The 13,321-nt window shown below is 42.4% G+C and overlaps 1 protein-coding gene and 1 non-coding gene across 3 annotated transcripts in view; both read left to right on the forward strand.

The window, feature by feature from the left end:
- Positions 1–11,594, forward strand: part of LOC106576855 (peroxisome proliferator-activated receptor gamma coactivator-related protein 1) — a 52,121-nt gene extending 40,527 nt beyond the window's left edge. For both annotated transcript variants that reach the window (XM_014154333.3, XM_082964689.1), the window contains exons 11-14: positions 8,814–8,892; positions 9,221–9,342; positions 9,907–10,058; positions 10,233–11,594. In XM_014154333.3, the coding sequence (XP_014009808.3) occupies positions 8,814–8,892; positions 9,221–9,342; positions 9,907–10,058; positions 10,233–10,333 (454 nt within the window). In that variant the 3' untranslated portion in view covers positions 10,334–11,594. The remainder of the gene's footprint in view (positions 1–8,813; positions 8,893–9,220; positions 9,343–9,906; positions 10,059–10,232) is intronic.
- Positions 9,594–9,735, forward strand: LOC123728812 (small nucleolar RNA SNORA50). Its single transcript, XR_006760585.1, has one exon. It is a non-coding gene; the product is annotated as a small nucleolar RNA SNORA50 (small nucleolar RNA).
- Positions 11,595–13,321: the final 1,727 nt, after the last annotated feature.

The raw sequence follows: 13,321 nt of genomic DNA on the forward strand, positions 1-13,321 counted from the left end.
TCATTAATGCTCGGTGGAGGGTAGGTTTCGCTTTATGGCATTCGGCTTCCTGTCTACACAGAATCGATATCCACCATCTTTCTTTGGAATCAGGACAACTGGCGAAGCCCATCCATAAAAAGGTTCCACAACTCAATTATCCAATATGCTCTCTAGCTTTTTGAGATTTGCCAGATTGGCGGGGGCTAGCCTGTAGGGACGCTGCTTTATGGACTTCATGCTGGGTGTTGATTTAGTTTAGTCTGGGTGTAAGAGTACAGACCTCACTGTTCCCCTCCAACATCTGGGAGAGCTGCCACCTCTCGTTATCTGACAGACATGCTTGTTTGATGTAGAAATCAGCATCAAGTTCGCTTTTGCTCTCGGATAAGAGGGGTACGGCTGTGAACTGGATGATGGCATGGTTCTCTTGCTTCACTGGTAGAACTTGTTTTTGTCTGTCTTGACCTAGCCAGTACTCTGGATAAGGTAGCAGGCTCCAGCCTGAATTCCGTGCATTTCCAGGTTGAAATGGATGAGACCAGGAATGCTCAGAGCACAGCTGATATGACGGTTCGGACATCGAGATGGTCAGTCCACTGAAGTGCATTTAAGTCCAGGCCAAGGACTACCGCAAATGCAAGACTCGTATCTGCAAGAATAGCCACAGGAAGGTTAATCTCACGCAGCTTTATTTTCATATAAATCCAGCCTGAGGGAGTGGTAGGTTCTCCATTGGCCAAGTACAATGGTTCTTCCTCCAAGGTTTGAAGCTCCTCATGGGGTAATGCCATATTTTGCTCCAGGGACCTCCTGCATCAGGGTGAAAGTTGTATTGTGTATGGCCTTCCCTCTCTAGTTACTAACAGCCAGAGTAACCAATAGTTGCGAAATACAAGACAGACAGCTAGTTGTGCTGTCTGAAGGCTTTATGGTGGACATTGAGGTTGACCCAATTGTACGCAAGACTGTCTTCAATCCTTTCTGACTTTTTCTGAATTCTGACGCCGGCCATAGAGGGGGCAAGAACCTGGAGGGTGTTTTTTACACCTCCAGCACGTCACTGGACTTTTGTCTTGGATCTTGGGCATGTACGGCTGAGCCGGGTTAGCATACAGCCATGGGGGAACAGGGTTTTGAGTTTGAGAAGGACTGGAACCACCTAAGTCTCAAGGCGTACCAGATCATGCACATTCTGCGCACGTTCCTGATGTTGACTGGCAAGGCCGGGAACCATGTTAAGAGTTTGTCCATCTCCTGCTCAGTATTGTCAGCCTTCCATCTCCTGATTAAAACTTGATAGGATTAGGCAACGTCCCATATTGTCTCTGCTTCACCCTGGACTCTGTTGTGAATCCATACCGCCAGTTCAGCCTCATAGTCCTCAGAGGAATAGTTTTGAAACTCCTTCCAGGTTGACACATGTTCATGGGCTATCTCCCACCAGTCTCTTGCTGTACCATGGAGAACACTGGAGGGTGGCAAGAACCTCCAAGTCAGTGAGGGACCGGATAGAAAGTATCATTACACTTAGGAAAAACAGCAGCTCAACATCATCTGGGCTGCCAAAAGTGGGGGAAAGTAGTTTGATGGGGAGGGAGCTCTAACTCTGTCAGGGGGTCTTGGGAAAACAGGAGTTCTGTTTAACAGTATCTTAAGTGTTTTTTGTACTGCTACCTGTTCATATTTCCTATTTAACCAGGAAGGGCTCATTGAGATTTGAAATCTCTTTTTCAAGAGCGTCCTGGCCAAGATAGGCAGCACCAAGTCATTACACAATTAGACAGACAACATGAAACTACAAGTAATCTAGTAAAAACCATAGAATTTACAGGAGTATAACAAAATCATAAAACAGTAAATTAAAACCATTGACAGGTCAGGAAATCGGTGTCAATCCTTCATCAGTGATTTAAAAACGCCAATCGGGACAAGCTCTTCCAGTTTAAAAGTATTTTGTAAGGAGTTCCAAGCCAACGGCGCAGCGTACATAAGCCCTTTTACCAAATTCAGTTTGGACATTTGGAACAGTTAGCAGGGTAAAGTCCTGCGAGCGACGAGTACCCACCACATTTCTGAACAATAAAAATGGCCAAATAAAATGGTAGTAAACCCAAAATGGCTTTGTAAATAAAATTATACCAGTGACTGGGCCTACGAGTGACTAGAGAAAGCCAGCCAACCCTGGTATACAAAGTGCAGTGGTGCGTAAGGGTTTTGGAGTTTAAAATATATCTCAATGCGCCATGGTAAAGGGTGTCAGTTGCTCTCAAACACTGAGTGGAAGCATTCATATAAAATATCCCCATAGTCTAGTAAAGGTGCAAATGTAGCTGATAGTAGCCTCCTTCTGGCTTCAAAAGAAAAACGTGCCTTATTCCTAAATAAAATCCCAACTTCAGCTTCAATTTTTGTAAATGTTGAATATGCAATTTCAGAGGCCGTCATCAATTAAAATTACAAGATGTGAGGTGAGTCTCAATCTCATCGCCCTGACGGGCCCTTAATGGCAGAGCCAGCGGAAGAGGATTTGTCTAGAAAGGGAAAGAACTGCATTACCTCCTGGTGCAGCTCCCCCAGTTGAAGGTCTGTGGCCTTCTGTGCTTTTTCCATCATTAGAGGTCTCCTTTTTGTCTGTTTAATCAAAAATCGTAGTTTCCTTGTTCTTCATGTCCTCCATAATTCCTCTTAAGGATCGGACCCTTTTTTGTTAAATTTTTGCTTAAAATGACACCCAAATCTAATTGCCTGTAGCAAGCATATGCATATTCTTGATAACATTTGAAAGTAAACACTTACGTTTGGAAATGTGATATTAACCTCTTATGGCTAGGGGGCAGTATTTACACCGCCGGATAAAAACGTACCCGATTTAATCTGGTTACTACTCCTACCCAGTAACTAGAATATGCATGTACTTATTAGATATGGATAGAAAACACCCTAAAGTTTCTAAAACTGTTTGAATGGTGTCTGAGTATAACAGAACTCATGGCAGGCAAAAACCTGAGAGATTCCTTTACAGGAAGTGGCCTGTCTGACCATTTATTGGCTTTCTTTGACATCTCTTTCCAAAACAAAGGATCTCTGCGGTAACGTGACACTTCCCACGGCTCCCATAGGCTCTCAGAGCCCGGGAAAAAGCTGAATGTCGTCATTCCAGCCCCAGGCTGAAACACATTATCGCCTTTGTCAAGTGGCCGATCAGGGAACAGTGGGCTTAGGCGCGTGCACTGGTCGCCCCCGTCTTTCTTTTTTTCCCTCTATTTACCGAAACGCAGATTCCCAGTCGGAATATTATCGCTTTTTTACGAGAAATTGCATAAACATTTATTTTAAACAGCGGTTGACATGCTTCGAAGTACGGTAATGGAATATTTAGAAATTGTCACGAATTGCGCCATGCTCGTAACCCTGATTTACCATTTCGGATAGTGTCTAGAACGCACGAACTAAACGCCGCTATTTGGATATAACGATGGATTATTTGGGACCAAACCAACATTTGTTATTGAAGTAGAAGTTCTGGGAGTGCATTCTGACGAAGAACAGCAAAGGTAATAACATTTTTGTTATAGTAAATCTGATTTTGGTGAAGGCTAAACTTGCTGGGTGTCTAAATAGCTAGCCCGTGATGGCTGGGCTATGTACTTAGAATATTGCAAAATGTGCTTTCACCAAAAAGCTATTTTAAAATCGGACATATCGAGTGCATAGAGGAGTTCTGTATCTATAATTCTTAAAATAATTGTTGTGCTTTTTGTGAACGTTTATCGTGAGTAATTTAGTAAATTGTTAGTAAATTCCCCGGAAGTTTGCGGGGGGTATGCTAGTTCTGAACGTCACATGCTAATGTAAAAAGCTGTTTTTTGATATAAATATGAACTTGATTGAACAAAACATGCAAACAAAACAACCTAGGGTTGTCATCTGATGAAGATCATCAAAGGTTAGTGCTGCATTTAGCTGTCTTCTGGGTTTTTGTGACATATGCTAGCTTGAAAAATGGGTGTCTGATTATTTCTGGCTGGGTACTCTGCTGACATAATCTAATGTTTTGCTTTCGTTGTAAAGCCTTTTTGAAATCGGACAGTGTGGTTAGATTAACGAGAGTCTTGTCTTTAAATAGCTGTAAAATAGTCATATGTTTGAGAAATTGAAGTAATAGCATTTCTAAGGTATTTGAAAATCGCGCCACAGGATTCAACTGGCTGTTGCGTAGGTGGGACGACGCCCGCCTGCCGGGGTTATTGTAGTTGAATATACCACGAGATCTGGTAAAGGATAATGCAAAGAAAAAATAGTTTTTTTCTTTTGAAATGCAAGAGGCTAATATGTCTTACGAATCTAGGCACAAATTAGGTTTTGGAAATAGATGGAAGCAGTGTATGTGCGAAGTTTTAGACTGATCCAATGATCTATTGCATTTCTGTTAAAAATGTTGTATCAAGACTTCCCAAATGTGAGTAATTGGTTTAACCTGTTAGGGACAGATGTTCCGCTAGCGGAACGCCTCACCAATATCCAATGGTATAGCGTGGCGCAAATTACAAATACCTCAAATGCAAAAACTTCCATTTTTCAAACATATGAATTTTTTACACCATTTTAAAGACAAGACTCTCGTTAATCTAACCACACTGTCCGATTTCAAAAAGGCTTTACAACGAAAGCAAAACATTAGATTATGTCAGGAGAGTACCCAGCCAGAAATAATCACACACCCATTTTTCAAGCTAGCATATGTCACAAAAACCAAAACCACAGCTAAATGCAGCACTAACCTTTGATGATCTTCATCAGATGACACTCCTAGGACATTATGTTATACAATACATGCATGTTTTGTTCAATCAAGTTCATATTTATATCAAAAACCAGCCTTTTACATTAGCATGTGACGTTCAGAAATAGCATTCTCACCGAACACTTCTGGTGAATTTACTAAATTACTCACGATAAACGTGCACAAAAAACATAACAATTATTTTAAAAATTATAGATACAGAACTCCTTTATGCAATCGCGGTGTCCGATTTTAAGAGCTTTTCGGTGAAAGCACATTTTGCAATATTCTGAGTAGATATCACGGCTAGCTGTTTTGACACCCACCAAGTTTGGCACTCACCAAACTCAGATTTACTATAAGAAAAATTTGATTACTTTTGCTGTTCTTCGTCAGAATGCACTCCCAGGACTTCTACTTCAACACCCAATGTTGTTTTGGTTCCAAATAATCCATAGTTGTATCCAAATAGCTCAGTTTTGTTCGTGCGTTCAAATCACTATCCGAAGGGTGACGCGCCGGCGCGTTTCGTGACAAAATTTTTTGAAATATTCCATTACCGTTCTTCGAAGCATGTCAAACGCTGTTTAAAATCAATTTTTATGCGATTTTTCTCGTAAAATAGCGATAATATTCCAACCGGGAGACGTATCCGTTCAAACACTGAAAGAAGAAAAATGGAGTTGTCACATGCACGTGCGCACCAGTGTCATTGTTCTCAGAAGGAGCACTCTAAATCCCCTACTGTTTTTCGCCCAGGGACTGCAGAGTTATCATTCCACGTTCTGGCGCCTTCTGAGAGCCAATTAAAGCCGTAGAAAATGTCACGTTACAGCAGAGATCCTGTATTTTATAGAGAGGCTACAGAAGGCCAAGAAATGGTCAGAATGGGCACTTCCTGTTTGGAATCTTCTCAGGTTTTGGCCTGCCATATGAGTTATGTTATACTCAGACACCATTCAAACAGTTTTAGGAACTTTAGGGTGTTTTCTATCCAAATCTACTAATTATATGCATATTCTAGTTTCTGGGCAGGAGTAATAACCAGATTAAATCGGGTATGTTTTTTATCCGGCCGTGAAAATACTGCCCCCTATCCCAAACAGGTTAATACATTTAAGTTCATAACTGTGCGCACTCCAAACAATAGCATGGTATTCTTTCACTGTAATGGCTACTGTAAATTGCACATTGCAGTTAGATTAACAAGAATAAGCTTTCTGCCCATATTGGAAATATGTCCAGGGAATGTTTTGGTTACTTACAACCTAATGCTAATCACTTTTAGCCTACGTTAGCGCAACCGTCCCATGGGGTGGCACCGATCCTGTAGAGGTTAACATTTTTCAGGTACGAACACTCCACAAGAGGCTGACTCCTCTGTTCTGTTTTTGGTCCTCATGACTAGATCAAGTGTTGAACTTTCATTTCCCCTTGAACAACCTGCTTCAGAGACTCTTGCAAATATTTCTCTGAATAGGTGAGCCAACCTGCATATCTTTCTAATGAGCCTCCACACTTTCACTGAGTTTGCGAATGGCATTGTCCTACATTGTCAAACTATGGTTGGTGTGTCCATTGTTCCATTGAGCACAGACGCCTCTGGTATAGTTGAGCCAGAAGCCTGGGGATAAGGGCCAGTGCACTCCAATTCCATTAAACATTAAGTCCTTACACAATGAAAGAATCCCGGTCATAATTTCCAGTAGGTGTCCACATTGATACAGTATGGGGTTCCAACAAAATACATGCTTTGTGTGGGTGGTGTCATGAGTGCTTTTCTCTTCAAGTCTCTGTTTGGGTGCCAATTCTATAAAAGTATTGATAGCGGGATAAAGATTTTGTATGGGTGCTAGGCAGGTATTAACCCTGCCGAAAGGAAGAGTAGGATAGAGTACCGCTACCAGCACACACTAGCAGAAGACTGCCTGCCAGTTATCTTTTCTCTCCTGGCTAAGGCACACCATATAAAACACATCACAGCACAGAGGTAACCCAACCAATATTACCTCATACAATAATAATGGCAGAGCAATTTTATAGGCAACTTCATTGAAACAATTGACAAAGAACCCAGTCATCAAGAGTATTTGCAATATTCTGTATTACTTCCCAGTGTGATGTTCATAGACAAAACAAAAGGCCTTAATATCAGTCTTCTCGGCCAAATGTAAATAGTCCCACACAAAATCAATACAGTTCAAACAATAACTCAAGCAAACTCCCTTTAACTTTAAAATGCCACACCAAATACGACTGGCTGGGGACTAATAGTCCGACACTGAACATCAAAAGGAGCACGTAGGAAAGTCTGCAGTGAAAAGCACTGGAGCGATATGAGAGAAGGGGGGTCTTAGTGCAACTGCAGGCCAGAAGTCAACAGCTGTCTGTTACACCTGATGGTTTGTTTTTCAAAGCTTCGCAACAATGTTGCTTCTATTCCATGCGAACATTGACAGGAGCGGTCCCAAAAGATTACAGCCACGACCTTGGGCGGTAACACCGGCACTTGACTTAAATACGACTTCTGCAGCGTTGGACACTGTCAAGCTGCCGGGCCAACCGAGAGCTGTCTTTACTTCCTCCTTCCTGACTAATGATGCGCTCTTAAAGTGGCAGTGCACGGTGAAGGCTCGGTGCAAGATTTTGTCACATATCTTTACCCAACACATACAACTGTCAGGTCCCTCAGATGAGCAGTGGTTTCCAACCACGAAGACTAGGGAGGTTTCCAATGCCTCGCAAAGGGCACCTGTTGGTAGGTGGGTAAAAAAAAAAAAAAACTTTGGATGGTGTATCAATACACCCAGTCGCTACAAATTAGAAACGGAATATAGCTAAGCACAGGCAAAATTCTAGCGGGAAAACCTGGTCTGCTTTCCAACAGACACTGGGAGACGAATTCACCTTTTAGCAGTACAATAACTTAAAACACAATATGATATATACACTGGAGTTCTTGAGTGGCATAGTGAGTTTTGACTTAAATCTATGGGTGTCTAGCAATGCTCAACCAACTTAACAAAAATTGAAGAATTTTTCATGTGCAAATCAAGGGTTGTAACTGTTTCAGGGACAGAACTGAAAACTGGGAGAAATTTTTATTTATTTGGGAAACAGAACCATGAACCAAAAGTGATTTATACTATTCCGGAACAGAACCATTATTTTAAAAGCATTGGAACCGGTTAATAGCATTACTTTACATTTTCAGGAGCTATTTTCCAGTCCCACAAATCAAAGCGCCTATGCAAAGCCCTCACTGTCACTCAAACTTATTCCAGCATCTGCCTGCCAGCTGGGAGTCTTTACCAGTGGGTGTAAGCGTGTAGGCTACCTGCCCCTCCACCTCTGACAATTAGGGAGTGATTTTTAAGGATACTATAGGTTTCATGATGGCTTTATTAACTACAAAAAGGTAATACGTTAATTCTAGTGCTGCTCTGCACACAAGTGTTTTAGCTAGATAATGTTTGTTCTGGTCCAACGCTAAACCAACTCGGAAGTTCAAAGACATTCAAAGTTCCTCCATCGACGCTGCTTCTCAGTAGGTATAATTCTGTGGGCCTAATTCAGATAATGCCTGTCCTAACAAGATGCCCTTCAAGGAAAGCTTTTTCACCCTCAATTTCTGAATCTCATGCCCTACACTGACTGGCAGCACAGTGCATGTCTTTCATTATCATTAAACCATGCTATTATGGCAAAATATACATTTCTCTATACAGATTAAATTGCTTACCAGCTCCACAGCAAGCTGCTCTGTCCTCACTGATTAAATTTGTCTAGCTAAATTAAAAAATATATTTCATGTTTACAGAGAAAGGAACGATAAACTATTTTGGGGGTTTGAAACCGGTTCAGAACTTTATTTTGTTGGTCGGAACAGTGGCTGTAACAACAATGTGAAATATGTCAAGGGGTATGAATACTTTCTGAAGGCACTATGTCCTGACTACTTGGGATAATGTACTTGGCTTTATGGATACAGATTTAAAAAACATCTACAACATTGACCACCTCGCTCTCATTCTGTTTCTTCCCACAGCCCCTCTCTCAGACCAGGCTACCGGCCTGAATCTAGAGAGAACAGCCAGGAGGTGAAGAGACTCAAAGAAAAAGCGATCGTGAGTACATTTCTATCCAAGTGAAGTTGACGATTTGTGCCTTTTTTTTTTTTTTTAATTGCTGCCATCTGTGTCCATTAGTAACCTCCATAAGAGGTTCTTCATTGATACACTGACAAGTCGGAACGGGACAGTCTCTCTGGGTGAAGTTCTGTGTCTCTGGGTTCAGTTCCCCAGAGCAGTGTGTCCTCTTCAGTTGAAGACTGGCATTTGTCTGAGAAGGGTCAGAAAGGGGGGGGGGGAATTGTGTGCTTTTAAGCCAATCGTGCATTGAATGTTTCGCGCAGAATAAGATGTCATCTGACTGTCATTCTCACTCACCCCTCAGGAGGAGCGTAGGGTTGTTTATGTAGGGCGAATCCGGGGGACAATGACACGGGAAGAGCTGAGGGAACGCTTCTCTCTGTATGGAGAGATTGAGGAGTGCACTCTACACTTTAGAGACCATGGGTAAGTACTCTCAAACAGGTCATGTTTTGTAACGAGTAATTCCTCATGTTCACTAGGCACGATTATGGAAAACATTTTGAAACTGAAAAACAAGTCTATAGAACAAGTCTGAGTCTTACTGCCTCATCACAGAACATTTTCTTCGGTTTTACGCTTACTGGGCAAGACTTGAAAACAGATATTATCCCAGAGCTAACACCTAGGCTTTACCCTGTCAGTTACATGAACCCCCCCCCCCCCCCCCCCCCCCAGTGCACTGTCTTTGAACCTGGTTGACCCTTTCTGTGGTCTCTCAGGCCAATCTACAGCTGCTACAGCAACAACCTGGCTTGTTTATAACTGGGGCCTCTTGGCTAAACCACCAGGTGGCTCTTTTAAGAACAATTCACACCTCGACACATAGTAGTCATTGGTAGTGTTCATGTCACCAAACGGAAGAAAACCGACCAGCAGGACTACCTAATTGTTTCTGCATTTTCTTAATATTGTGTACCATAATGAATCAATACAACCCTTGTTGACTAATGCATATGTTTTAATATTTGCTTTCCATCTCTGTGATAGGGATAACTATGGGTTTGTGACGTACTACGATACGAAGGATGCGTTCACAGCCATCGAGAATGGCGGCAAGCTCCGTAAGCCTGATGAACTCCCCTTTGACCTTTGCTTTGGGGGAAGGAGACAGTTCTGCAAGGCCAGCTACGCTGATCTAGGTAGAACATACTATTTTGGGGGTTGTCAACACTGGTACAAGTTTTAAGTTTTCAGATAAAATGATCATAGATATTTATTATTGTTCTGGCAACTTTCTTGATATACACTTAACTCTCCTTGCATCACTGCAATCAATGTAAGTGACACTAATGTTCTTTCTCTCTTCCCTCCAGATTCTAACCGTGAGTATGACCCATCGCCTGCAAAGGGCAAGTTTGATGTACTTGACTTTGACACTTTACTGAAGCAGGCCCAGAAAGGTCTGAAGAGGTAACAGAGGTCAGCCCACTGGGGGCGCCATGCTAAGACTTACCTCAGAGCCGCGGCAGGCTCCCTCACCTTCAACTCTGCCTTCGCCTTGACCTAGGGGTGGATCGCAACCAATGGTCAAAACGTTAGCCAGCTAACATTGATAAACATCAGATGTGGCTCTCTTCTGGTTCATAAAAGCTACAGTTTAAAGCTGCAATCTGAAAAATTACCTTAGATTTTGGGTTATGAGAGTAAGGCATTCATAGGGCATTTAAGTTGTGTTCAAGTCAATGGAATCAATGTCATTAATTGAATCAATACATCAGAATCCGTGTCATTAATTAAATGGTTGTATGGCAGGAAGTCTGCCTTGCATATGGGTTGTTTTAAGTGTGAAATCATTTATGCCATGTTCATTTCAAGCCTGTATCTTTATGAACTATGAAATGTTATTTCTGAATATTTTGAAATGACAGCTGGCTAACGCATTGTCCTGCATTGTGACATAGCTACCGGTCTTCACTTAGGTAGGGTTTTTTTGTTTCTGCAAGCTTACACCTTCTATTGAAGTGAAGATTTGTATGAAAAGATTAAAAGCAAAAAAAGATTAAATGGGGAAACTTTTTCAGGAATGAATTTATTTAAAAGGGTGGGGGGGGGAAATGTTTTAGAAATGGGGGGGATACTTAAGTGAATATTCCCTGATATTTGGGAGAAGGTGGAACTACATTGCTGAAATGTACCGCAAACCTAAATAAACCGAACATTTTAAACTGGTTGACATTTTGATTTTTGTCTAGAGTATATCACTGACTGACCTGAGTCAATATTGGTTTTGAACATGGCTCCAGTCTGTTGCTTTTCATTCATTCTTGACAGACTGATTTCAGAGCTAGGAAACCAGGAGACTCAATTGGTTTTGCTCACCTGTCCTGTCTTCCCCTCATTTTGTAAAGGGTTGAAGCTAATCGAGGAAACTAATGTGCTTTTATTTAATGACTCCACTTGCCTGTCATCAGGCAAATGAGTATAAAGTGATAATACATTTAAATTAGTTGTAAGACATTTTACAGATTATGATGAGAAGCATATTTTTAAAGTGTGCATGCTTTTCTCAGAAAACTGCTGATTCAAAGGGGGTGTGAAGAATCTTCTAGATTTGGCATTGTTTAAGATTTTTTTTCATTAACACCTAAATTAAACTGTCGTGTTGAGTAGGCCTGGAGGCTAAACCAGAAAAACCTTAACCTCTACCAAATAAAACTATGGCGAAGCCACAAGTACTTCTGTGCAAGGGTGTTCATTTACATGGTACCATTTTTCTTTTGGAATCACTACCTCAAAGTATACATGAGGACAGCTAAACAGCGCTGCCTCATCAGTGCAATCAAAAAGGCCCCCCCAATACCAAACATCAGCTTTCATTTTCCACTCAGCTAAACATAGGAATTCTTAATTGAACCTTTGCAATCGGTATGTAACACATTTACAGAATCCCATCACTACTGACATGGTGTCTTCAAATATGCCTATTCACATGAACGCGCCATTCGGGACAGGCACTACAAAGCCAGCCCAATTGCTGTAGTTCGGGTCCTTATTCCAGCATACCCAGAACCTACAGACAGGAACAGAAACAGCAGCTCATCCAGAACATTAAGTACAACGTCAAATTAAACATGAAAGCTTGTGTTCCTTTATACCATAACAAACTTATGAAGGGAGGTCATGTGTGTAATGTATGAACTGAGATCGCTAAATTAACTTGTGTTGACCCACATAGCTGAAAACGTAGCAGGAAGGGGTAGATGAGTGTTAGCTTACCAAATGGTGCCAGTGACTGACTTCTCCACATTACCTTCCTCTCCCGACGAGACCGAGTTTCGGAAGCCGGGATAGGCAGCCTGCCGTGACATTTTCTTTTCCTGCCTTGTGACGGACAGAACCGGAAGGGCTGGAGCTCCAGATACCACCTGGTCACGCAAGCATGCCTGTCCTTCATGGTCTAGATCCACGTCAGGGCTCTGGTCTGTGTTCAGGTCAAATTCTCTCCCAAGAAGGTAGTACCGGAGGCAATCTTGTGCCCACTTTATAGCCAGGCACTCCTCAACGGGTGAATACCTGGTTTCTCTGGTCAAGAGCTTCCGACTCAGGTGCAGAAGTGGAGCGTTTCTCCTGGCTCCCCTTTTTGTGCATTAAGGTACTGCAGTGCCAGCTAAACCCACCATAAGCCCATCGACTCACCCGATGGCAGGTCTCTGGAGAGATGTCAAACTTCACCAGCAGCGCTTCCTTCAGGTCCTTGTAGACGTTGGACAGCCCCTCATCCATTGCTGTGTAAACCTCTAAGGCCTGTGAGCAATGGGACTAGCCTGCAGGCCCACTACCTCCGGCCATCGCCACATCTTGGCCATTCGCTCAAACCTCAGCAGGTAGTTTAATGTCCTCCCCCTACTGGTATGAAGGCATCTTCTGCTCCTTGCTCAGGAATGCTGGAGGGTGGACGTTAGCGCTGCTAGACTGGTCTCCTGCGGCTGGGTTTGGCCTCATCACTGCTTGGGGACCCTGCTGTGGAGTTGAAGTTCCTGCTGTGTCGATCCTCCGTCGTCCTGGTGTTGACAGCTCAAGCAGTTCTTGTTCTGTTTGGCTCCTTGGTCGGGCTCCTAGTTTCTCATAATTTACCTCTTTACCGGACGATTCCATGGTATTCCACCCTGTTTCCATTTTAGGTACCTTTTCTGAAAGTTGTTGCTGCTGCTGAGAACACAACCCTGTATGCGGTCCTTTACAGCTCTTTTTGGAATTCACTGATTTGTGGTGCACCACCCCACTGCTGCCACTGTATGTCCTTTTGTGGGGAAAAACGTATTCTGATTGGCTGGCTGATGGCTGCACCATTGCCCAGTTGTGAAATTCATAGATTAGGGCCTAATGAATTTATTTCAATTGACTGATTTTCTTATATGAACTGTAACTCGGTAAAATCGTTGAAATTGTTGCATGTTGCGTT

This window comes from Salmo salar, chromosome 18 (genome assembly GCF_965601325.2).
Source record: "Salmo salar chromosome 18, fSalSal1, whole genome shotgun sequence".
Lineage (NCBI taxonomy): Eukaryota > Metazoa > Chordata > Actinopteri > Salmoniformes > Salmonidae > Salmo > Salmo salar.